We start from the raw sequence: 23,258 nt of genomic DNA on the forward strand, positions 1-23,258 counted from the left end.
GATTTTTAAAGCACACCTGATATTTTTGAGGGTTCTCCTTCATTTTCTGATCATATTCCTGGAGGACTGCTTGGTGGAAAGATGGGACTGACTTTAAAGAAGGAAGTTTTCATTAACAAAAGTTGGCACAAAAGGCATCAGGAACGTGTTTACGTCAGCTGGGAAAGGAAAAAGCCGAAGTGCTGCATGGACTACACAAAATGAAGAAAAACCCAAGGAGTAGGGGAAAGCAGGAGGGAGATTTTTTGCTTTCCTCCCCCTTGATCACCCTCTCCTATACAAGAACTCTCTAAATCTGGCTCTGTCTGAATGCTGCTTTCACCTCCCTCTTCTCAACCGAGCTTCCCTTAACACTGTGAGTTCATCTATAAGAGCTGGAGGCAAAAGAGGAAACCAAACACACAATAAAAACATGAGGATTGGCCAAACAAAGATTCCTAGAAGTAAGTATCACAAAGACAAGGTCAGTCAGCACTCAAGCTACCAGTTTAGAGGTTAGCCCTGCATTCCTCTCAGGGGGAGAGGGAGTGTGATTTTCTAACTCCACAGCATGAGAGTTCCCTAAGCAGGCCAGGGGATTTACCCTGTTACTTTCAATAGGCTGTGTGGCTTAGTACCTCAGCCAGCTTCGGTCAGCTTCTCATCTAGGTAAGGTCCAGGTAGATCCAATTCAGTCTTAGGTGAGAGTGAAACCTTCAGCCCTGTGCTCTGTGTGCTCCTGTCATGCTGGAGGGTCAGCCCCAGCACTCCCCTGCAGCATCCCCACCTCCAGGTCCCCAGTTCACAGTCCCACCACCTCCCGAGTTTATCTAGGGGACTGCAAGTTAGATGTAGATGTGACTCAAGCTATCTTCAGCAGTGAGGATAGTGGGGATGAGCACACATACACGGCTCCCTAGGCTCTCTCCTTTAGCTTCCACTATTAGCCAGAGCTGGTGGCATGGCACTGGCTGCACAGACCCATGTGGGACATCACTGTGCCCAGCAGTGTGGCCTGAAGACCATCAGCTGCTGGATCTTTGATGCTGCTCCATGTTCTGGAGGGAGTTACACCGATTTAACCTTAAAGAAAAGCCATCCAATGTTTGTCATCTAACATGTCATGAGGGACAGAAATAGCCACTTGGAATATGCGAGCATACTATTACAAAACAAAACCAAAACCAAACCCATCTCACTGATTAATAATTACATTTCTGGAAAAACAAATTTTAAATAATACTCTCATCCCCTTAGCAGCCCAGTCTGCCAGGAGCGACTCAATAGCCATATGGTGCACCTATCACTGCAACCAGCAGATCCAGATAACAGCGAGGGACTGGCTTGAGAGTGGGAAGCAGGCCTTCCCTGTCACTTGTAATCTCACATCCAGAGGCATCTTAAGTCCTTTCTAAACACGTTGATACTGCCTGAAATTCACAAAAAAAACCCCAGCCTTTGTTTGTGTTAACAGGATGAGAAAGTGCAAGGCTTCCTGTTATGTGGGTGTGACAGCTATAGATAAGCAGAGACCTCTGGACAGGAAATCCGCCCAAGTTCTGCACTGTGACTGGTCTGAAACTTAGGAGCTCTTTTTAGACTGAAGCACCAACAGAATGAGACGGTGCTGGCCAGAAAATGGGGGACACACTGGAGAAGAGCTCTGAAGAGCCTGAGATCTCTTTGGACAATGAGTGTTTGATGAAAATGGGAGACCTAGTGGAAGTCTCAAGTGATGAAAAGGTCAAGTTTGATGATACGGGCCTCTCTCTGGTGCTCCAGAATGGCCTGGAGAACCTTCGGCTTGAAAACTCCCTTACAGATGTCATCCTCTGTGTGGACAGCAGGGAATTCTCCTGTCACCGAGTGGTCCTTGCTGCAGCAAGCAATTATTTCAGGTAAGGCATGTGAGAAAAAAACCCAATACACTTACTTTGCTTCTTAAGCTTGAACTGTAGATCTCCAAGGAGTGTAAACTGGGTGCTAAACTCTGCAAATTTGAAGTGAGCCTGTAATTCCTGACATCTTTCTGCTCTTTTTGTAAAGTTGGAGACTTAAATAAGGCAGGTGCCGAGTTCTGGATTTGCCGGAGTTCTGATACCAGCACTCAGCAAGTCTGCTGGAGGCATGCAAAGAAACGGAGATTGGTTGGCAAAGAAGTGGATAAGAAAATGTGGTTTGACCAATTATCTGTAGCCGCTTGTATCATCCCTCTCGGATTCAGGCAAAAAGGAATATTCATTCAGATCATACAGTATTTTTCTTGAGATAGGAGTGGGTTTGTGGAACTTGATAATTTTTCCCATTACCATTCTGTGTTAAAAATATATATTGCATAAAATTTTTGAGGAGGAAAGAGAAGGAATTATCCATCTTTCCTAGGGTTACCAAAACTCAACTGCAATGGGAAATATCTCCTTGAAAGCAATTTTACCATTTCACCTCCCCTTTTTGGTCCTCTTGAATTTTTAACTCTTTCTACTATTTACTACAATAGATAGCCTATCTGAGACTACTGGCCAGCAAAAACAAATTTTAGAGACACAGAGGAATTCAGTATCAGTTTTAACACACATTTTCCATTATCATTTAGACAATCACATTTGCATGGCTGGGATTTTTTTTCCTTTCTTTTTTTACTGCTAAAGTGGTCAGATGACTGAATAGCTACAGAGGAAACATGAGAAAAAAGAACCTGTGACCACTTGTGACATGAGTGGAAAGCTAATTTTAATGGAGTCTAGTAAACTTTGCTGGCAGTGCCTGGAAGAACAGTTCTGCTTTTATCATCTCATAATAGAGGTTGTGTTTGTGAATATACAGAGATAGGTATTATTTCTGCAGGTAGAATATATATATTGTGTATGAGAAAATATGCAGCTAAAAGCAGAGATTCCCAAATATTTCTTACCAACATTGTGTTCAGGAAGGAAATCAGATGCACAAAATAAAATCAGAATTACTATAATGATACTTTGACAGAAAAAATAAATGCCTCTTCCAGAAGGAGGAAAGGTGCTGCAGGCAGAAAGGACTTCAACAGTTAATAACAGGCAATAGAGTTTTCCAATAGCTACTGTTAGTTGGTTTTCCACTGAGCCCTGAGTACAGCCTGTCCCTTTGAAGGAAGGGGGATACCTGTCTGGAGGGCATCTCATCCCAAGGCAACTGCACACATGTGCAGGGTCTGCCCCCTGCACACTCGTGTTTGGCCTGATTTCCCACAGTGTTGAGATTAATTGTATCACACTGTCTGCCTGTTAGTGCCTCTTGGCATGACTTTTTGGGTTAGTTTCAATCACATTTAGCAGAGGGTGGAAATCTCAAGTGCCCACAAGTTTGATGGAAATCAGTAGCTAGGCAGAGGAGAGACGCCAGGACTGGGACCCAGAGGCGCTCGGCTGGGTGACAAGCACCGCATCCTGGCCAGCCAACGCATGCAGGGCCCAGACCCAGCCAAGGCACGCACTGCCCTCGCTCAGCTGGGCACAGCCAGCCAGCACAGAGCTGCGTGTCCCCAGAGGGACAGCAAAATGTGTGCGAGAGGAGTAATGAGAGAGAATGGAGGGCTCAGGAAGGGGAAGCTGAGGTTACTGTGAAGAGGGAAAGGAGGACGCAAGTCTGCAGGGAATTGAGCTTAACTAGTTCTGCTACTCACAGGGAGGCTTGTTTCATCTTGCCATAATTCACTAGAGGCTGCATGGACCCAAAGAAAGAAGAAATTCTCAGATCACATTATTCCTGTGAGTACTTTCCATGCTCTTACAGGGCCTCTAACACCCTTGCACAGGAGCAAAGCAAAGGGACCCTGTGAGTCACGGGCTTCGTTCCCCTGCAACAGCATGTTACACAACTCCCTTCCTGAACGTTGGGTGCCACAATGCAAGCAATCTATAGCAGCTGACTTAAACACAGTTAAAGTTAACAACTTCTAGTCCTTCCTTCAGCACTTCTTGAGAGTCAATAGATTACTAGTAGACTTCTGACACGTCCCGAATCTATAGACATAAAAGCATTAACTCTCCATTTACCTGGATGAAGGTAGCAAAGCAGAGAAGAGAAATACAAGCTGATCAAGGTGGAGCAGTAGTTCTTTACTCCTGCACTGCCCAAGGTAGTGGGAGAATGGGGCCAGGACAGGTTGAAGCAGTATTTTCCAGAGCATCCTCAAATTCCAGCACAGTTGTTTGAAGTGAGGTTCATAATTCCAAGCACAAGCACTCCAGTGTGCGTGGGTGTTTAAAAACTGCTTCACAAACTGCAACCCCTTATTTATTTCACTGAGATTTCTCCCTGTTTTTTTCTAAATTCACCCATTTTTAGGTATCTAAATTTGGCCCTGGGCCCTCACTTCAGATGTGCATTTCTTAGAGTAAATGTTGGTTCAAAGACTTCTTTTAGAATTAAACAGGGACAGAAACCAGGGAAACAGACAATGAAATTAGTTGCCACATCTGAAGGATTTAGAGCCCCAGAGAAAATAATCACACACCTCTCTGGGTAAGTACAGAAAGGTTCAGAAACAGCTTTTTAATCCCCAGGAGAGCAGTTCAGCCTGATCAGTCCTGAGTGGTGTCAGGGTGTTCCCTCCAGTCAGCATGCAGGGTGGGAGTGAGGTCCACTCCATCCGAACAGAAGGAAAGCCACTACAGGAGTCAGCTCTCCTGGATAGTGCTGCCCTATTCAGCCCTGCCACCATCTAGAGAGGAGTACTGGTGGGAGAGCATGGTGCTTTAGATGTGTGATTTCTGCAGGTTGCAGCCATGTTTCATGAATCCGTATCCTATGAGACTGGGAGTGGATGGTAGCTCTAACGCAATTTCACAGATTAGGAGACAGATATGTGAAAGCACTTGGACAAGATCCCTGTGAAAAGCCTCCACTGGAATTCCAAGGCTGGTTTCTGAGCAGCCTTGCAATGGTGTAACGCTGGGTATCTCTAAGTGACCTCCATCAAACAGTCCGGCTTTGTGGGGCAGAAATGAGTGATCTCACTGCCCCGACAAGGGATGGTTAAATACAAGACTGGAGTCACCAATTTAAGAGATAAAAGGAACAAGAGCAGACAACACCTGCATCCGACAACGGCCTACATTCAGATGAAGCATTCGGCACCTATCCATCCCATGCAATTGAAACGGCTGTTTTATACAAACCTCCCTCTCAGTGTAGAATCCCCATTCCCAGGAAGAAGTGGGTACTGAGGACTGTTGTTTTTAACCACCTGCCTGCATGCCCCAGACATACAACATTCAACACTGATGGAGGGAGAGGAGCTAAGGAGAATCCCAGTCTTGTACTCACTGAAGTTAAGGACCATTTTGGCTTAATGCCTTTCAAATACTATGATTTCAGTGGCAGCAGAAACTGGACCGTGGAATGAAGCAGAGCAATGAATCAAAAACCTCTACTGAGCTGACGAGTGAAGGGAAAATTAGAATTTTGGCTGAACATCTTTTCTGACAAGTAACTTCTCTGCCAAGTTTCCCACTCAAAAGTTAGGTCTCTTTATCCAAAAGGCAGTTTTATACACTGAGATAACTAATAGCAGCTCTCCCTTGCTATAAAATCTCTTCTGAGGCAAGGAACAGGTAGCTCAGAGCAACAAGCAGCTGCTATCTTCCATCCGTTTGCCATTCACTATGCTTAACTGCTTTGCAGTAAAAACTGTTTACATCTTGGTTCCAGTAAGATGTGTCAAATCAGACAGCTTTTATTCTGGCACTGCTTTTACACGAAATGCATGGCCTAACTTTGGACCTCTAACCGCTTCCCAGGTTACACTGTCCTGTCAACATTGTACATGACTAATAAAGAAGCATTTAGTATGCAGGGTAAAGAGCGCTTCTAATTACACTTTAGATCTGCACATGTTTTCACCAACGCAGTTACAAGTGGACTCACATACTTTAATGTGTTGAGCCAGATTCCAAATGATGTGAAATCTCGCTCTCTGAATGCAGTGAACAAGACAGGACTGATGAAACTTCTAAATAAAATCAAAAACATTGGAGGAAATACTTAAAACTATGAACTGAAAAATGTAGATGAAGATGTGTGTGTTTGCCTTCCAGCTATCACAATGCAAAGTGAGTTTATATAGCTCTTAGAGAAATTTCTGATTTATATCCCACATGAAACATCTGACTAGTGCCAAAGGTGTGTGTGGCAATCACCTTTCAAAGGCAGAAGAGGTGATATCAACATGCATTAAATCACTACACTTTCTGACCAACAGTAGTTCCAGTTGATGATTATTCAAGTATTTCTCCAGCCAAGAGGTACCAACTCTACAATACTACCATAAGCTCCCAAAATTTAGCACAGGAAATGTCAGCCTCTTAATTAGAAGAAAATCCATGAGCCATTCTCTCCTGGCCCATCCCTGGTATTAATGGGGTCAAAGATGTGTTTGGAAGCTTAGAGGTGAGTCTGTCAGACATGGATCTGGTCTGGCCCTCAGGGTTCAGTCTAAGCAGAGTTCTGCAGCTCAGAAGCACAGGGGCATTGACCTTGCCAAGGGTTACAAAGTACGTGTGCTAAGTGTTAGCGAAGTGTGGAGAATGCCGGTGGCTAGGAGGTTCGGGCTTAATGAGCAGGGCCTGTGCTAGAAACAGAAAGAGTCTGTAAGAGGCCAGCAGGTGAGACATCCCAATGGCTCTGCAGCATCAGTCCAGACACAGAGCACTACTCAGGGAAGGTCCCAGCTGCCTTTTGCTGCCAAGGAGCTCCAGGCCTACTGTAAAGTCCAGCTCTGGGGTATCCATCATGTGTTCATGCCTTATCAAACTCATGAGTAAAGAAGTATGAAAGCAACAGAAGTATTTGCCTTGTACTTTGCTACAGGATTAATTGCATAAAATATGAAGCAATCAGAGTATTCTGTGTTGAAATCTATATAACCAAATGTTTTCAGAATGCTTCATCCTCGCTGGGATGCAGTAAAAGATAAATGTCTTTCTTTTCAGGGCCATGTTCTGCAATGATTTAAGAGAGAAATATGAAGAGAAGATCATACTTAAAGGAGTTGATGCAGAAACCATGAATATACTCTTGGACTACACCTACACCAGCAAGATGCTCATCACAAAGCAAAACGTACAGAAAGTCTTGGAAGCTGCCAGCCTCTTTCAGGTACAGATAAACTGAAATGCACTGATCCAGTCTTGTTGCTCTGGCAACACCATGTCTTACCCTGGTTAACTCACTGCAAACTTCTCAGATTTCATGGGTTCTGGAAGCATTTTGCTTCATATTTAATTACACAGCCACATACTGGAATGCTGCTGTGCTGGGTGCCATGCAAACAGGCACAGAGCCGGGCTCTGCCTCCAAGAGCTGCTCCCATGTGCCACCTGCCAGGCAGCAGGATTGTGTTGCTGGGACAGTGCTCCCCAAGGTTCAGGTCAGCCTGTGAAGGCCAGCCACCCTCCAGCCCAAAAGAATTAGTGGGCAGTGGCTGGCATGGCTGGCCAGAGCAGGAGCTAACTTTGTCTCTCCCTCTCCACTGCCTTGAGATGGAGGCTCACCAGCCACTTTGTACGATTCTTGATGTAAAGGGATTTAGTCATGACCTGGGACTTGTGGGAAGTCAGACTTGAGCAGTGTTACTCAGCCTTTGGTGCATGAGGTATTCACGTGTCCCGTAAATCACCTGTGAGGTCTACCAAATTGCAGTCCTTGGTACCAAGCTGCGGATTGCTAACAAATTGCAACCAGCGTAACCTGCCAAGAGCCAATGTGTGTGTGTCCAGTCTTTTTATTGAGGAAGGCAAGAAACACCTGACTGCATAATCAGTGGTTTATTATGAACTTTAAGTTCTTGGATCTTATACGGGAGGTTTTTCTCTGAAACGAGCCTATGGCCTTTGGGGTAATGGGAGCTGGTACATGCCATGAGGAGAGAAGGGAAAGTTATCACAAAGTGCGCCCCAAGGTAGCTCAGAAAAGGTGGTGTAGCTTTAATATTGCCTGGGGCTGGAGTGCAGTAACTTACTGACTTTTTCAGCAGACCAATACTGCAAACAGTAGCACTCAAAGGTTACTTTTGGTTCATTTATTCAGGACACTCTTTTGTGTTCTTTTCATTTTCTTCTGAACCATTTTTCCTTAGGGTCATTCCTCAGGTGGTGTTTTGGTTTTTTTTTCTGAAACCATCAAAAGTATGAACTTATATTTTATCCTTTCTTTTCCCTAGTTTTCATTAAAATTAAGATTAAATTTAAGAAAACTATCAAGCACTGCCAGAATAATGATAAAATTGTGAAAGGACCATGAGCAAGAACAGTAAACTACAAAAACCTAGAAAACCAGAAAAATTCAACTAAAAGCAGTGATCGCAAGTCTTACTGCAATGGTCTTGTATATTATGAGGATTTATAAGGTCTTAAAGCCTCACATTATACATGGGTGATGGTTCTGGCTGAAAATGTGTTTTGTGTAAAAAAGATTTAGTAACTACAAGCGTTCTGCCAGCTTCTCTCTGCTATTTATGCTGAAGAACAAACAGAAACAGTTGAAAGAGTCAAATGTTTAATTTCAATATATCAATGGCTGAAAAGATTTATTCTGAAATTTATTGTAACATTTTTGTTTGGGAAATCCTTTCCTTTTAAATTAATGACATGTGAGAAAAGCAAGTTCCACACAGAACTTTTTTATCTGACTAGCAACAATTTTTGGCAGCGTCTCTTCTCAATCTCTCACACTTGACAAAGAGCCAAAAACCAAATAACTTGCACAGTTCTAGATATTCCAATATAGATACTCCACTTTTGTCTAGAAAGTATTTGTGAAAAAGTTTTACATAATTAGTCCCTTCTAATAAGTATTGACCAAATGCAACCAAAACTGACCGCAGGAAGAGGTGGAAGGTGACAGAGAGAGAAGTCCCTGCCGCAGTGCACAGAGCTTTGTGCACAGACATTTCCTCCCGGGGGAAGCAGGTGAAGGGTTTAGAACAGGGAGCTGCTGAACAGCTAAGCCTCACCCTGAAGTGACCCACACACATTTTTTCCACGTAGAGCACAGTTGCAACATGAGTTCAGTAGTCACCTCCCCTGTCTGGGCTGGCGCTGCCCAGCCACCATGGTCGCAAGGCCAGGGCCCACCCTGGACCCAGCCCAGCACCCTCTGCCAGCCCCGCTGCCTGGGGAGCAGCTCATCCTTTCACCTCTTGGTAGGGCCGGGATCTCAGCTGCTTCTCAGAGCTGTGGCAGAGAGCTCTGCTTCCCCTGTGGTAATTCAACAACAACCTTCAGACCTGCCTACACCCCTCCTGCTCCGTATGACCCCACTCCCTCAGCGTAGCTTGTGTGAGGGGCTGTGTCAGCAAAGAGGTGGTGGGAGGGTAGCAAGCTCCCGAGGAGATGTAAAGAAAGAGTTTTGCCCCAAAGGGCTGCGATGACCACTGCCATGGAGATGCCACCTGCAGTGGGAACAGCAGAGGATGTCCCCAGGCTGCCACACTCTGCTCTGCCCCCAGGGCACAGCTGAAGCACCACCCGCCCGATGGCCTTAATGACTCCCAAAGCAGTTCTCATCCTCGGTATGTTAATCCACTTTTCATGAGCAAGACACTATAAGGAAAATACTGCCAATTACCGAAAACCATCCTGTAGCCGCTTGGCAGTGAAGAGCCGGGGTGGCTGTGGCAGGACAGTGCTGCTTACACCGCAGGCACTGTGCAGGGCCAGGAAGGAGAGATTTGCTAACGAAGGCTTCCGGGCAGCTCCAGGTCAGAGATCTGTTTGCAGGCTCCGAAAGCTGTCAGTTCCCCAGAGATCCACCCCACAAGGGTCACTGTGCCCTTCACTTCCTGGCTGGCTGCCTTCCGTGGGGCTCCCCTGGGACGTGGGTGCCACTGCTGGGCCGGGACCTGCTGCCCCTGCGGCCGCCGGCAGAGCGGGTGGCCGAGGGCAGAGCGGCTGCGGGGTGCAGGATCTGACCCTGAAGTGTGCTGCATACAGAGAGGGATTATGAATAAGAGCCCTTTCAACCACTGTTCCCTTCCCTTTCTGGGGGTTGTAGCAGGAGGCAGGGCTGCTGGCACTCTTTATGCTGGACAGTTGAATCAAAGCTGGGACAAGGAAGGACTTAAATGGGGAGAATAAATTATATTATTCAGAGAGAAGGCCAAGTGGAGGCCAAGTAAGTGTATGGGATGTTTCTAGCAAGTACCCTGGATTCAAAGCGGTATTAGGAGAAGGACCCAGTTATTGAAGAAACTGTTCCCAGGAAACAGAGCTTTTGAAATGCCCGGGGTGGCATTAGGAGGGGTACTTGCAAAGGGAAAGAAGAAAAGTTAGAGCTCTGCAAAAATAATCATAGCAGATGAAGCAGAGGCTCAGGGGTGTTTTCCTTCTGGGTGCTCTCCTGAGTCACCTGCTCTCATGGGACTGACTGAAGCATGCTCAGCAAGTCTGGGGGACTTTTGAGGGGAGTTTTGTCTCTAAATGAAGGGAGTCATGGGGACACAGCACAGCATGGAGACGAAGAGCAGCAGCCAGGGAAAGTCCTGCCTTGATATGCTCCCAAGTGGTCTGACCGCTCTGGCTCAGCTCTCAGCCGTGCACGTTTCTCACACCCACACCTCGCAGTTCTGCATCTGTCTGGCCACAAACACAGCTACCCAGTGTGATTAGTGGGGCCTGTGTGGCTGTTAGACCCGTGTGCACCGCCTGGGAGAAAACGCTCTGGTGTCATCTTGTGAGTATCGCTCTTAACAAGCCATGTATAAATAATTAGAGCACTCTACAGTGGTTGGGCTGTAGACTGGTGAGAATGTCACTTTGGGGTCTATTCCCGGACATGTGGATGACTTGATGAGTGACCTTGGCAAATCCCAGTTTTGGGGTTTTTTGTGCATCTCGTTACTGCCAACTTTTAAAGGGCTAATGCTTAATCTGCCTCAGGTCTGAGGACTACTTGGTGTTACCAAAGTCCTTTCAGATCCTCAGGGAAGTGCACTAGTGAGTTCAAAGCGTTAGCCTTGTGCTAGCCCAGAGAACAAGTAACGTGAGCGTGGCAGGCATGGAGGGGCTGCCGAGCTGTGCTGCAGTGCCACAGTGTGCCACTGACATATTTATATCACAACGGCAGCAACATATTCTGAGACCTTATGTACCCTTGTTCATCAGTCTGTTGCATTTCTCTAAACTCTTGACCACATCTAAATGTAAAACAGGAACCAGGTAGTCTGTGTGCAGCGTCTGTAATCGCTTGGCTCTGGTAAACAGTCTAAATATGTCAACATGACAGCGCCTGGTCTGGAAGATTCTACCCTAATTACTGAAACAAATCTACATACTACAGTGTTTAAAAATGTTTCGCTTCCTCTTGGCCCCTAAAGTACTGTTGTGCAACAGTCCCCAGTGGGACAGAATGAGTTAAAGTTCTGCTTGCCGACACTGGACGGAAAAAGGACTCAAAAAGCGTGGACAGAAATGCACAGCATCGGTTCTGACCCATCTGTATGTCACTGTTTGCACTGCTCAGTGGCAAAAGCAACATGAAATACTGATGTCCTATCCATATGTGAAATCACAGAGGTGATGGAAAACAGGATGAAGCCCTGTAACTTATCAGTTCTACCTAAAACTAGTTCTCAATTCCTGAATAATCACCAGCAACCCAGCTCGCATCATAGTTCACAGCAAATGGTCTGCAGATATCTGTGGTCCAGGATCTGCAAATTTGGGACCTTCAAGTGGGGCTATTGTGCAAAGGAAATGAATGAGAGAGACGTTGTGATGCCCTATTGAACGCAAACATGGAAAGTTCTTTGATTAAGCAGACTCTGTGTGTAAAATGAATGTCTATTTTTTTTTAAACAATGATGATGACAAGGAAAACAAAGGTCACTAAAACCCTCAAAGGCCTCCCCCTCAACAGACACTTGCCAGATAACCCTGGCTGTCAGTCAGCTCAGAGATTTGCTGATGGTCAGTCTCTTCCTGCCATGTACCCCAGTTCAGGACAGCATGCCCATACACTCTGTGGGGGGTCACGCTTTGGCCCAAATCCCCCAGACCTCAGCGCTCATTTTCCACCACTTTGGACCGTAGGACCATAAATGCAGTGGAGCTACACGGACTCTAAAACCAGACTCCCTCCTTGCTGGTCTGAGCTGACATGAAAGGTGAGGCAGGGTAAGCACATCTAAAGCCTGGGGACCTTATGTGCTGTGTAATTGCTGCTAGTGCTTTGAGATCTCATGGAGGGAAGGGGAATGGTAGGAAACCCTTTACTTTTGTGAAACAAATAAAATTCCTGACTGTCGCAGATCTTCTGTGTCCTGCAAGAGGAAAAAGGATGCAAAGGGGGAAAATGTAATATGATATGGATGCAGGAAGATAAAAAAACAGTGGAAGGAAAAAAATTTCATTTCAGACTGCAGATTCTGGGACATAGCTGTCCTCATATGATTGATTTCCTGTCTCTCCCAGTCCTTTGCTCTACTGCGTATGGCTGGTTGGGACCCAGCCCCGAAGCTCCATAGCTCTCCTGTGATACGGCCATACAAGTAACCGCTCTGCACTTACACATGCTTATTCTGTCCACAGTTCCTTCGCATGGTAGATGCTTGTGCCAGTTTTCTCACCGAGGCCCTCCAGCCAGAGAACTGTGTTGGCATCCTGAGGCTGGCTGATGCCCATTCCCTGCACAGCCTGAAACAACAAGTGCAGAACTACATTATCCAGAACTTCACCCAGGTCCTGAACTATGAAGAGTTCCTGGAGCTGCCGGCCGACATTCTCTGCAGCACGCTGAAGAGCGATGACCTCTACGTCACGGAAGAGGCACAGGTGTTCGAAACTGTAATGAACTGGGTTCGTTACAAGGAGTCGGAAAGGTTTCCTCTCCTGCCATATGTGCTGGAGAATGTTCGGCTGCCCCTCTTGGACCCCTGGTATTTTGTTGAGACTGTTGAAGCCGATCAACTTATTAGACGGTGTCCAGATGTCTTTCCTTTGCTCCAGGAAGCAAGAATGTACCATCTGTCAGGCAATGAGGTGAGTAAGAAAGTAAGGTATTTGCTGCTCTTTCTAAATGTCTCATGCTTCTGTTCAAAAATCCCATCGGAACGAGCAGTACCATGAGGCAGAAAGAGGTGCTCACACTGAAGTTTCATTAACTGGTGCTACTGAAAAGTCAAAGTGAGCCTCACCAGTTATTCTGCTGATATACAGAGTTTGGAAGGTTTTGGTAGGTCGTTTTAAAACAAAGTGTACAGCTTCCTGTTTATGAACATCTGAGCTTGACCCTTCATACACACACTTGAGCAGCTAAACAAAGACCCCAGGTGACTTCCCTCGTAAAAAGGCAAATGGTATTACTCCTGACACCTCACCCTCTTAGCTATTATTTCAAGCCTAAGAAAGGAAGAATGATTTTCTCACTAAACTGTGCCACAATCTGTAATGACCCTTTAAAATCTGAATATGTAACATCTCCATCTGTTACTTATGGGGGGAAATGTTTCAGAAAGAGAGAATCTCCCATGAAGAAGACGGTCTCTTCCCAGAGGAGAGGTCTGCCTATCTTCCTCATTTGCAGAGGTCCCTGCACCCAGAGACAGGTTCATCTGACATCCAGTCGAGTCCTGTCCTGCCTGCTCAAGGTAGGCTGTGGTGGATCTCCAGTTCTTCAATTGCCCATCCTCTTTGGGAAGTTAGGTATCTGTCACATCTCCTTGCCCAAAATATGGGGTAGAGGGGAGAGCAACCAGAGGTCAGATTTCACAACAGGAGCAAAGGTATGTGAGTGTGTGAGGAAACGTGTGTGCCTCCTCAGCCAGAGGAAGGCAGGAGCCCTCAGAAGCACATGGTGGATCCATCGCTAACAGTGGATGTGTCACTGGCAGTGCGGGGCAGACCAAAGGGCTCTTTGTGCCCGTGACTGTGCAAGACAGTACTCAACAAACTGGGGCAGTGCCGGCCAGCCTGGTGGGAACTCCTGGAGGAAGCCTTGCCCCACTCAGCAGTGCTGTCAGGTCCATGCGGGGTAGATAAAGAGAGTGTTGGTCAGGTTTGAACTCTCATTACAGTCATCTTCAAAGAGGCAGCCGTCAGAGGCAGCCCTCCCAGCTATCCTCCCTGGGGATGACGTTTGACAATGGTGACAGACAGGTTAAAAAACAGATTTCTGGACGCTTGCAAATTCTGGGACAGATGTTTTAAAAATATGTGCCTAATAATTTGCTAAACATAGGGAAAACAAAAGATTTATGTCTGTGTAAATAGTATTTTTAATATAGATAAATTATGCTAATTTATAGAAACATGTTAAAAGTAGAAAGAGAAGTAAAACTGTAAGCAAGCTGCCTACTGTCCACAGCATTTAAACTGTGGGTCCACAGACTGCTTCTCTGGGGCACGCAGAGAGTAACAGCTGCAATTACTGCAGACCTCTCCCAACAGACTTCGGGAGTCTGCAAATTGGCAAATGCCCTGTGATACAGCATGAGCAGAGGAACAACTTTATGTGCTCCCCATGTCTTTTACGCTGCAGTTCTTCCAGTATGAAAAAATTGGAGGTGGGGGAGGATAGAGAACATTATTTCTTCTATCCTCCAGCACAGAGCCAGCATCCCTCAGGACACTAATATACTCATTTCCACTTGCTTGCAAGTATTTCCTCCAAGCAGGACACAAGTTTCCAAGCACCCCCTGCATTCTTTGCTCCTGGTGAAAATCTACCCGGGAAGTGACTTTTTCTAGTGTCCCTGAAACAAAGACCTGGTCAATAAACTGAGCCAACAGGCAGTAAATTAGACCTAACCATGTTTCAGAGCCTGGTGCTGGCTTTAAGTGAATCTTCTAATTCTGGCTTAAAATTAGGGTTTATAAACAAAGAAACAAATAAAAACCCTCACAGTTGAGAATTGTTACTGCTTTGACACTTTAATGTATCTCTTCAGGGCAAATAATGAGAGCGCTTATTTTCTGCTAGTGCTAATTTCAGTCTTGCTCTCTCCAAGCTCTCCAGGGCATATACAAACCTTGGGGCCCTCCTCTGTCAGCCCAAATAAACCCTGTCCTTTTCAGCTGCCTCACATGCACCCACCAGCCTTGTCCTTAGTGCTCACCTTCATAGCTCCTGGTGCCACCCTGGGAATTCCCAAGAGGATCCGAAGGGATTCTAGTGGGTAGGCAAAAGCAACTAAGTCCGGTGTTGGAGAAATCCTGCTGGAAGAAGGATACAGCAACTTCTACTGAATGCTTCTAGCATGTTTTCCAGGCTTTCAACTTAGAGAGCATTTGATAATTGGTTCAGCTGATGTAAGCCAGTTCTGATTTGCAAAACAAGTAATCAGAAAAAAGGTCACTAGACCTTTCTGTAATTGTAGGTGTAAGTGCCCTGTGTACTCACTCTGTCTTGCTTGCATTTAGATTATTACAGAAAGAACCAAGCCCAGGATGCACGAGTTCCAGTCTGAGGTGTTTATGATCATAGGGGGCTGTACAAAAGATGAGAAGTTTGTAGCAGAAGTGACTTGCCTGGATCCTTTGAGGCGAAGCCGCCTGGAAGTAGCAAAATTACCAATCACGGAGCAGGAGACGGAGAATGATAATAAAAAATGGGTGGAGTTTGCATGCATCACGCTAAAAAATGAAGTCTACATATCAGGTGAGGAACAAGACTTTGGGAGTGGAAGAGGGAAGCAGAGGGTTCTCACAATTTTTTTCCAGCTTTTATCGAGAGCATGATTGAGGCAGCTTTAGGAGAATTAAGCACTACAGCTATTCCTAATGCTTTGGCTTTGAACAGGCTTCAGGGAAGCTGTGGATGTGTGAGGACACTGCCTAGCCCTGGCTTTAGTACAGGATGCCTTTGCAAATAATATTCATCTATATGCACGGCTCCATGTGTGCAGCACCCTAAACCCCCAGTGACCATGGTCACAGAAGGGCCCCCGAAAACAGTTTACAGAACATAAAATGAAGAATATTTGCTGCAGCATCTTCTTGTACAAGTCCATTTGCAGCTCCACATGCATAAGCAAAATCCTGCCAAAATCTGACTCCTTCTACAAGAATCTGTCAAGAACCTGCAGGGAACTGTTACCACTGTTTGGTTGTTACCTGAAAACTGCATTTTCAGGAGCACTTCAACAGCCATCAGACAGGACTCTAAAAGTGCCCACCAGCTAATGGCAATATTAACTGTCAAAGCCAGATGAAAGCTAATGGTCCAGACACACAGCATGGGTCTGAGCAGCCCATTTGAGGTCCTCAGGATGAAAGCTTCAGGAGACAGGTTTAACTTCTCACAGGAATACAGCTGAGTCCATGTAGGGGTCTGGTCCTGGAGCTAAGGAGTTTTTACTTTGATAATCAAAAAGATTAAACTCAAGCTTACTAGTCAGTTTGACAGCTGGTTTTGATGACCTGTCAAAACCAAGTTTGATGATCTTGTTCTGCTTTCTAGAGGAAAAGTGACAGCAAGCAGAGCAGTGCTTCCATGGGTAGGATACTTTTTCCTGCCAAGTCATCCGCCGAATTCTGTGCTTAAACAGGAGAGTAGAAAAGGAGCAGGAAGGCTAAAGTGTGAATGCTTTCCTTAAGTACGAATAGCAGTCCGTGGCGTTTATTCAAATATCTTACACTGCATTCTTTATTTTGGGAATCCACATATTTTTATTATTCCAATTTAAAGTTTATTAAACCTTTATCCTGGGATAAGAATGAGATTATTCCTTCCCTGATTACAGATAAAGGAGGTTTTTCCTTTCAGCCCACCATAGGGAATTTCTTTTTACTCTGGTGGCAGACCGTCTGGTAAAAGTTAGCTGTAGAGGGAAGCATAAGTCAAAGATCCCAACTAAGGGAACATCCCTCACACCTTCACATCCTTTAGTTGAGAGGTCTCTTTTCCATTTGCCTTTAATCTTTTACCCTTTCCCCTTTTTCAAGGTCACAGGCTTTTTGCCTCCCTTTATTCCTGACATCTTTTCCAGTGTCTCTTCTCTGCTTTTCTTTTAGGCTTTACCCAGGCTACCTCCCAGCCAGGCTAACACCTTCCTTGCTATGCTGAGTCTGAACTGGCTTTCCTCTTGCTGCTGTTCTCACAGGTCCTCTTTCTTCCTTCTCTGCTTAATTTTGTACCTTTGACTCCCTCTCTCCATTCTTTCTTAGCCTTTCTTCTCTCTCCTTTTCACCCTTCCCACCCAAATAAAAATCTGAGCGGACCGAAGTCATTAGTAGTTTCTTTCGAGCTAAACCAAATTATTAGTGTCTCAAACCTGATTAAACATTTGCCTCCTCCTGCATGCTTCTACTCTTGTTTTCTTTCTTCTAGCTCCTGTGACTTGGTTCTTTTCTAACTTGATTTGCAACTTTCCTAACTTGATCTCCCCTCCCATGTGCTCATTTCCCTTGGTATCTCATACAGTTTGGAGTATTCCTTGCTCTTTTAGTATCTGAACAATAGGAAAGTCATTTGCACAAGATTATGATTATTTTTAGATCATCATTTCCCCAAACAGTTTAAATGCTTTGACAGGATGTTCTGAAACACTACATTTGTGGTGTAACTAAAAGTGACATGAATTATCACTCACCGTTCTGTTACTTTTACTAATTTAGTTACATTTTTTCCTCAGATTAGAAAGAGCTGTGGTCTAGAGAAAGAACAGAAACAAAATAAACCTCCAGTTCTCTCAGAAATCTCTCCCTGCTCCCTTAGGTGCAGCAAATTCTCCCGCCTGGTCCAGCTCAGGCTCCTACCAGAGTTTCAGCCTGTGAGGAAAGAACAAGCTCATGTAAAAAGAAAATTTTAAGTGAGGGTAAGGGGAACACCTGCAGCCTCTCAGCCCCATTGTAACCATGAATGCTGCATTCAGGCCCTTCAGCCACTTTAGTTATTTGAGTGCAAATAAAATTCAACACATACATGTGAAAAATACGGAGACAAAAGCATTACAAACGACTCTTTCTAGCATGCTAATTATCTCCTATTCAATCTGCTATTTGGCCCCGAGATGAGCTCCATCAGTTTGCAGTGATCTGGCTGCAGTACTGAATACCAATGAAGGCAGACACTTTCTCAATGGAATATGAATTCTCTTTTCAGTATATTCACAAGTGAAGCAAATGTTTAATCAGGTCGCAGATGATGGAATAAGCTACTCAGTCTGTAAATGTGGTTTCAGGCTTAACTAGATCCATTTGTATTGCAGTTACACCAAAAATTATATGCAAACAAAAGTTCTTGTTTAAAACACGGCTTTATCATGAGTAAAGATTCACTTGCAAGTCAGCTCTAGAATGAGTTTGCAGGGTCCAATTCTGACCTTCAATCTATAAATATGAAGCAAATCCAAGTCAGCAGAGAAAGAGACCCAAAGGAGCAGTACAAAAAAGAGATCCCAGCCATATGGTCCCAAGGTGGAACACTAAAACTTTTAACATGTCATGCAGGACTGCTGTTGGTAGGAGCTCAGAGTCGGGTCTTTTGTTTTACTATGTAAACCACTAGGCTATCTGACTGCACAATATACCCTGCACAAACTGGCAGCTCAGTTCCCCGGTGCAGGCCTGTCTTCGAAGGATTTGGCCCTACCAGCTGCAGCATCCTCCACTGTCTTATTTAAATCACATTTGTTTATTTTTCACTTTGCAGCATTCTGCAAAGCCCTAGTGGTGCACAAAAATCTGCATATCACCATGCTGTGTGTGGTTGGTCATTCAGTCAGTATTAAATTGAAAGAGGTTGTGTTCTGGTAAAGTGAAAACCAGTGATTTATCTTTACCAAATATTTAGTTGCAGAAATTGTTCAGAGTTTCCTTCACTATTAAGTAAGCTAAATGCAGAAATTTTCTTCTGGTATAACAGGGCCAGGCTATCAGTGTAGGTAATTAAGAAGCTAACAATAAGTACCAATGATTTCTTTTCTGTTGTGAGAGAACATTTTAAAATATAAACATATTGAAAATTTTAAGTAAATACAACCTGTGCTATCATATTTACTTGTGTCATGTATACTGCAGGTGGCAAAGAAACAAAGCATGATGTCTGGAAATACAACGCCTCCATCAACAAATGGATACAAATTGAGTATCTAAATATTGGGCGATGGAGGCATAAAATGGCTGTGTTGGGTGGCAAAGTATATGCCATTGGTGGATTTGATGGCATGCAGAGAATCAACAGCATGGAAGCATATGATCCCTTTCATAACTGCTGGTCAGAGGTAAGATGCTGCATCACATGACATTTTACTAATTTTGAATGTTTTAAACAGAAAAAGTTAGGGCTTTGAATCATAAAAATGATCAGGATCTAGTACAATTCTGGTTTGTATTTCTGGTCTGCAAAAACCCTAAATGTTTTTTCTATAGAAATGTGCATTCTTCAGAAGGTAAAAATCACAGGATTTCCTGTCAGTCGTGTCTGTAAGACATCTACTGCTATCTTTCCTTTTCTTAGTTGTCTTTCAAAGATAGTAGTCCATAAATCAGTGAGAAAAAACATAGTATACATGAACCAGAGCATAGGCTGAAAACTACTGCTCTGATACATAATATATATATATGTGTAATGTGTACATCAACCTGTGCATTATATATGGTATGGGTTATACATTTAAGTTGAAAGTACAGGTTTCAAGGTAAACAGGCTGAAAAAAACCCTCTACTAGCTGTACTCCAAGCAATGAGAGGAGAGTATTAGGCAGTCAATTAATTAATGAAAATAATGAGATTAGACTTCATAATGACAGATACAAACCTCAGTTTTTTAGATGACACAAAGCAATGTGGAAGAATCTAACAACCACAGCTGCAAGTAGAAAGATCAGTACAAACAAGTTTCTTGTGTTTTTTCAATGTACATAAGTATGCAAAGGAGATTTTTGGGCATTTCTGATATTTCCTAGCTTTTGAATTGTTGAGAAAGTAATTGTAATAATAGCATTTGAACAGAGCATATTTTTATTATGGGTTTTACGGTCTTAAGAAAAAGCTGAAACATTCTAGAAATGTCATCTTCTGTACCATACTGATCATCTTTAAAGGGGTGTCTCACTTCAAATTCAGCAGGCTCCCGCTCCATAGACATCAATCTAACTACCTCAGATGGTTACTAATGATTTTTCACAGGCTGCTCCCCTCATGGTCAATGTAAGCTCCTTTGCAGCAGCGAGCTACAAGAAGAAACTCTACGTGATCGGGGGAGGACCCAATGGGAAGCTGGCGACAGACAAGACTCAGTGCTACGATCCTGCGACCAACACGTGGAGCCTGAAAGCTGCCATGCCGGTAGAAGCCAAATGCATCAATGCTGCAAGTTTCCGCGATCACATTTATGTTGTGGGTGAGTGAAGCGTCAATGGTGCTTCTTGTCTAGGCAGAGCAGGGCTTGTTTCTGTGTGTTAGTTTTACCCACAAACTCTATGGAGTATAATCAAGTGGTCAGATGGCTCTTCCACTGATCATAGTGAGGGATAGGAATCCAGCACATTCACAAAGAGTAGTGAAGAGTCAGACGCCCCGTTAGCATGGCAGGTATCTTGGAAATTTGGAGCTAGTCCAGAGACAACTTAAAGCCACCTAAAGGTGTGTTCATAGTGGCAAGTGCATGACCTCATGGCTTTATCATGTCCCTTCTCCTGTCTGGGGGCATTATACAGCCTGCTGCTTAAGGGATTTATGTATGGTTATGATTACTAGAAGCAGAGTCACTGATACCCAAAGACCCAGACCTCTTCACTAGACCATCCTTAGAGTTAATTCAGTCAGTTGCCAGAACTGGAAGCAAAGATGAAAAAACAAGTTTTTAATGATCATGAGCTGAACTGTGGAGGGAGGAGAGAGCCTGCACACATCTCCAGATGGTGCTGGAAAAAACAAAAGAAAAAGTGGAACATTTGTTCCTCAGGAGTTCTGAAAAGTTATTCCTCCCTCTCTCGGTCTTTCTGCAGAAAGATTCTCACTTACAGTATAATCAATATGGTCCTGAGGGCTGGCATAAAGCAAGAGTATTACCAAATAATGATGTTCTGAAGCGAGATTTATAATCTGCATGTGTGTGCACGTACATACATATATATATATATATATATATATATATATATATATATATATATGGGTGCACCTTGTGTGTATGTAAATACCTCGTGCTTCTCCTCAGCACAGGAACTGACCTCACCCTTTTTGTACAGGATGACAGATAGAAGGAGAAGGCATGACTTATGGGCTAGCTGATACAACTCCTGATAAAAATTGACACAATACTCCAGTTACATTCGTTCAGCATCTTTCAGACAGGAACATCCACCAGTAAACCTGTTGTTTACCTATCTGAGAAACAAGTCTAGTTCAACTGGATAGAAATCAGACTCACCTGAAGTTTAAAAGATAAAAGAGCATTTGGTTACTGCATCCAAAGCAATCACATTACCCAGACCAATGAATTGCCAACTGCCAGATGAATCACTGTAACTAACAACATGTATGTTTTCCGTCTGCTCCAAATGGAAAATAAAACTTGCTTAAGTCACTTCACAAAGAGGTGACTTCTCACATCCCTCAAATACTGGACTAGTATTGTCAAAACCAGCATTTATTATAACTACAGTGGATAAATGCTCACTTTGCCAGCAGGTGGGATCCCAGGCATTGTTGCACATTATCAGTAAGACCATGGTTTCAAGGTTTCCCCAGCCCTATTCTATACAGCTGCCATAGGAGATGCATCTAGTCCCTGCAAATTTCAGAGTAAGAACCATTTAGCTGTTGGTACACTCTGGAGGGAATACATTTCCATAGCCTTTCTTGAATATTGAGGTACTGGCCATTTTTTAAGAGAAAAGGACCCTGCAAAATTGGAAAAGCTGCACAAAAGGTTTGAAGGATGTCTGCAGATTTGGGAAACATGAAGAAACTGAAGGCCACTCTGTTTAGCATGCTGGTAAGAAGATTATTGGCTCAGACTGACAACTCCCTAAATGAGGAAGGCGTTTTTGAAAACAGTCAGCTCCAGGCAGGAGGTTTGATGGAGAGATGGACACTGAAGTTAGAGGAGTCAGTGAAAAAATCAAGTATCTATTTCTGATAGCGATGGCTCACCACACCTAGTCCTTCATGATCTAAGCTCTTTTAAACAAGACCATATTTTTCTAGAGTTGTGTCCTTCGCTGAAGCAGCAAGTATGAAAAAGGTCTGTTGCTGGGTGCACTGTGGTCACGCCGTGTGACCACAGCAGTTTGTTCTGGCCTTAAATTCCACAGCCTTATGAACAATAAGTGTCCTTCTGCGGATCTGGCTTTCAAAACAATAAAGTATCCTGTTGACCTTGTTTTTTTCTTAGCTTTGGGGCATAAATCATTCTTACAAATGTCAGGAATGGAGCTTTGTTGAAGCGGGTGTTTTAATTAAAAGTCTCTTACAGGAACGGCCAGTGCAAACTGATCTCCATTTCCTCTCCAGGTGGGGCAATGAAAGCACTCTACTCCTACAGCCCCCAGGAAGACACATGGTGCCTGGTGACTCAGTTCACCCATGAGAGAGCCAGTTGTGGGATTTCTCCCTGCAACAACAAGCTGTTTATCACGGGGGGCCGAGATGAAAAGAACGAAGTCATTGCAACAGTGCTGTGCTGGGACCCTGAAACTCAGAAGCTGACAGAAGAGTGTGTCCTGCCTCGGGGGGTGTCTCACCACGGGAGCGTGACCCTCAGGAAGTCTTACACGCACATCCGTAGGATTGTGCCTGGGGCAGTTTCTGTCTGACCGTAGGAGAACTGCAAAGGAACCTGATACCTCCGTGCCCCTGTGACACAGACCGCAGTGATGGTGGTTTTTAGCTGCAGGTAGCACTGGATGGAAATACCGCCACTGGGGTCCTCTGGAGGGTGTCTGTATATATGCTCAGTCCTTGCATTTCCTCTGTACAGTATATCCTTAAATTATCTTAATTCCTTCCCTCCACAGAAAAACAAAGGGACCAGCTGTAGTTTACTCCTGCCAGCACAATACCTCCAATCAGGCAAAGAAATGTGATGTGTAGGTGGGAAATTTACTTCCCAGCTGTATCTGCCCTGGAACGTGCTTGAACTGGCTCAGCCTGGTCCTGAAGTTTCTTCAACTATTTATTGTGTTAAACTAGATTTGTAGCACTAGTGAAAAAGAGAAGATGCATTTTGGAATGAAAGATTTGTAACTTTGGTGAAACAAACGTAATGTTATTTCCTCTGAGGCTGTACTTTTTTTTTTTTCTTTTTTTTTTTTTTTTTTTTTTTTTTTTTTTTTTTTTTTTTTTTTTTTTTTTTTTATTTTT

At 44.2% G+C, this 23,258-nt stretch overlaps 1 protein-coding gene across 1 annotated transcript; it reads left to right on the forward strand.

Annotated features, from left to right (window-relative positions):
* Positions 1-1,522: 1,522 nt before the first annotated feature.
* On the forward strand, positions 1,523-23,184 carry KLHL6 (kelch like family member 6). Its single transcript, XM_026854732.1, has 7 exons — positions 1,523-1,877; positions 6,948-7,113; positions 12,543-12,992; positions 15,372-15,609; positions 18,972-19,174; positions 20,082-20,295; positions 22,410-23,184. The coding sequence occupies exons 1-7, from the start codon at positions 1,618-1,620 to the stop codon at positions 22,709-22,711; spliced, it is 1,833 nt and encodes a 610-aa protein (XP_026710533.1). The 5' UTR covers positions 1,523-1,617; the 3' UTR covers positions 22,712-23,184.
* Positions 23,185-23,258: the final 74 nt, after the last annotated feature.

The sequence above is a fragment of the Athene cunicularia genome, assembly GCF_003259725.1.
Source record: "Athene cunicularia isolate RWA chromosome 9 unlocalized genomic scaffold, athCun1 chr9_part1, whole genome shotgun sequence".
NCBI classification, from domain to species: domain Eukaryota; kingdom Metazoa; phylum Chordata; class Aves; order Strigiformes; family Strigidae; genus Athene; species Athene cunicularia.

Bases quoted from the DNA above. Each gene is read 5' to 3' on its own strand.
- KLHL6 (XM_026854732.1), top strand. From the start codon at position 1,618: ATGGGGGACACACTGGAGAAGAGCTCTGAAGAGCCTGAGATCTCTTTG. The intron at 7,114-12,542 runs GTACAGATAAAC...TTCTGTCCACAG, and splicing joins AAGCTGCCAGCCTCTTTCAG to TTCCTTCGCATGGTAGATGC. The intron at 19,175-20,081 runs GTAAGATGCTGC...GATTTTTCACAG, and splicing joins TTCATAACTGCTGGTCAGAG to GCTGCTCCCCTCATGGTCAA.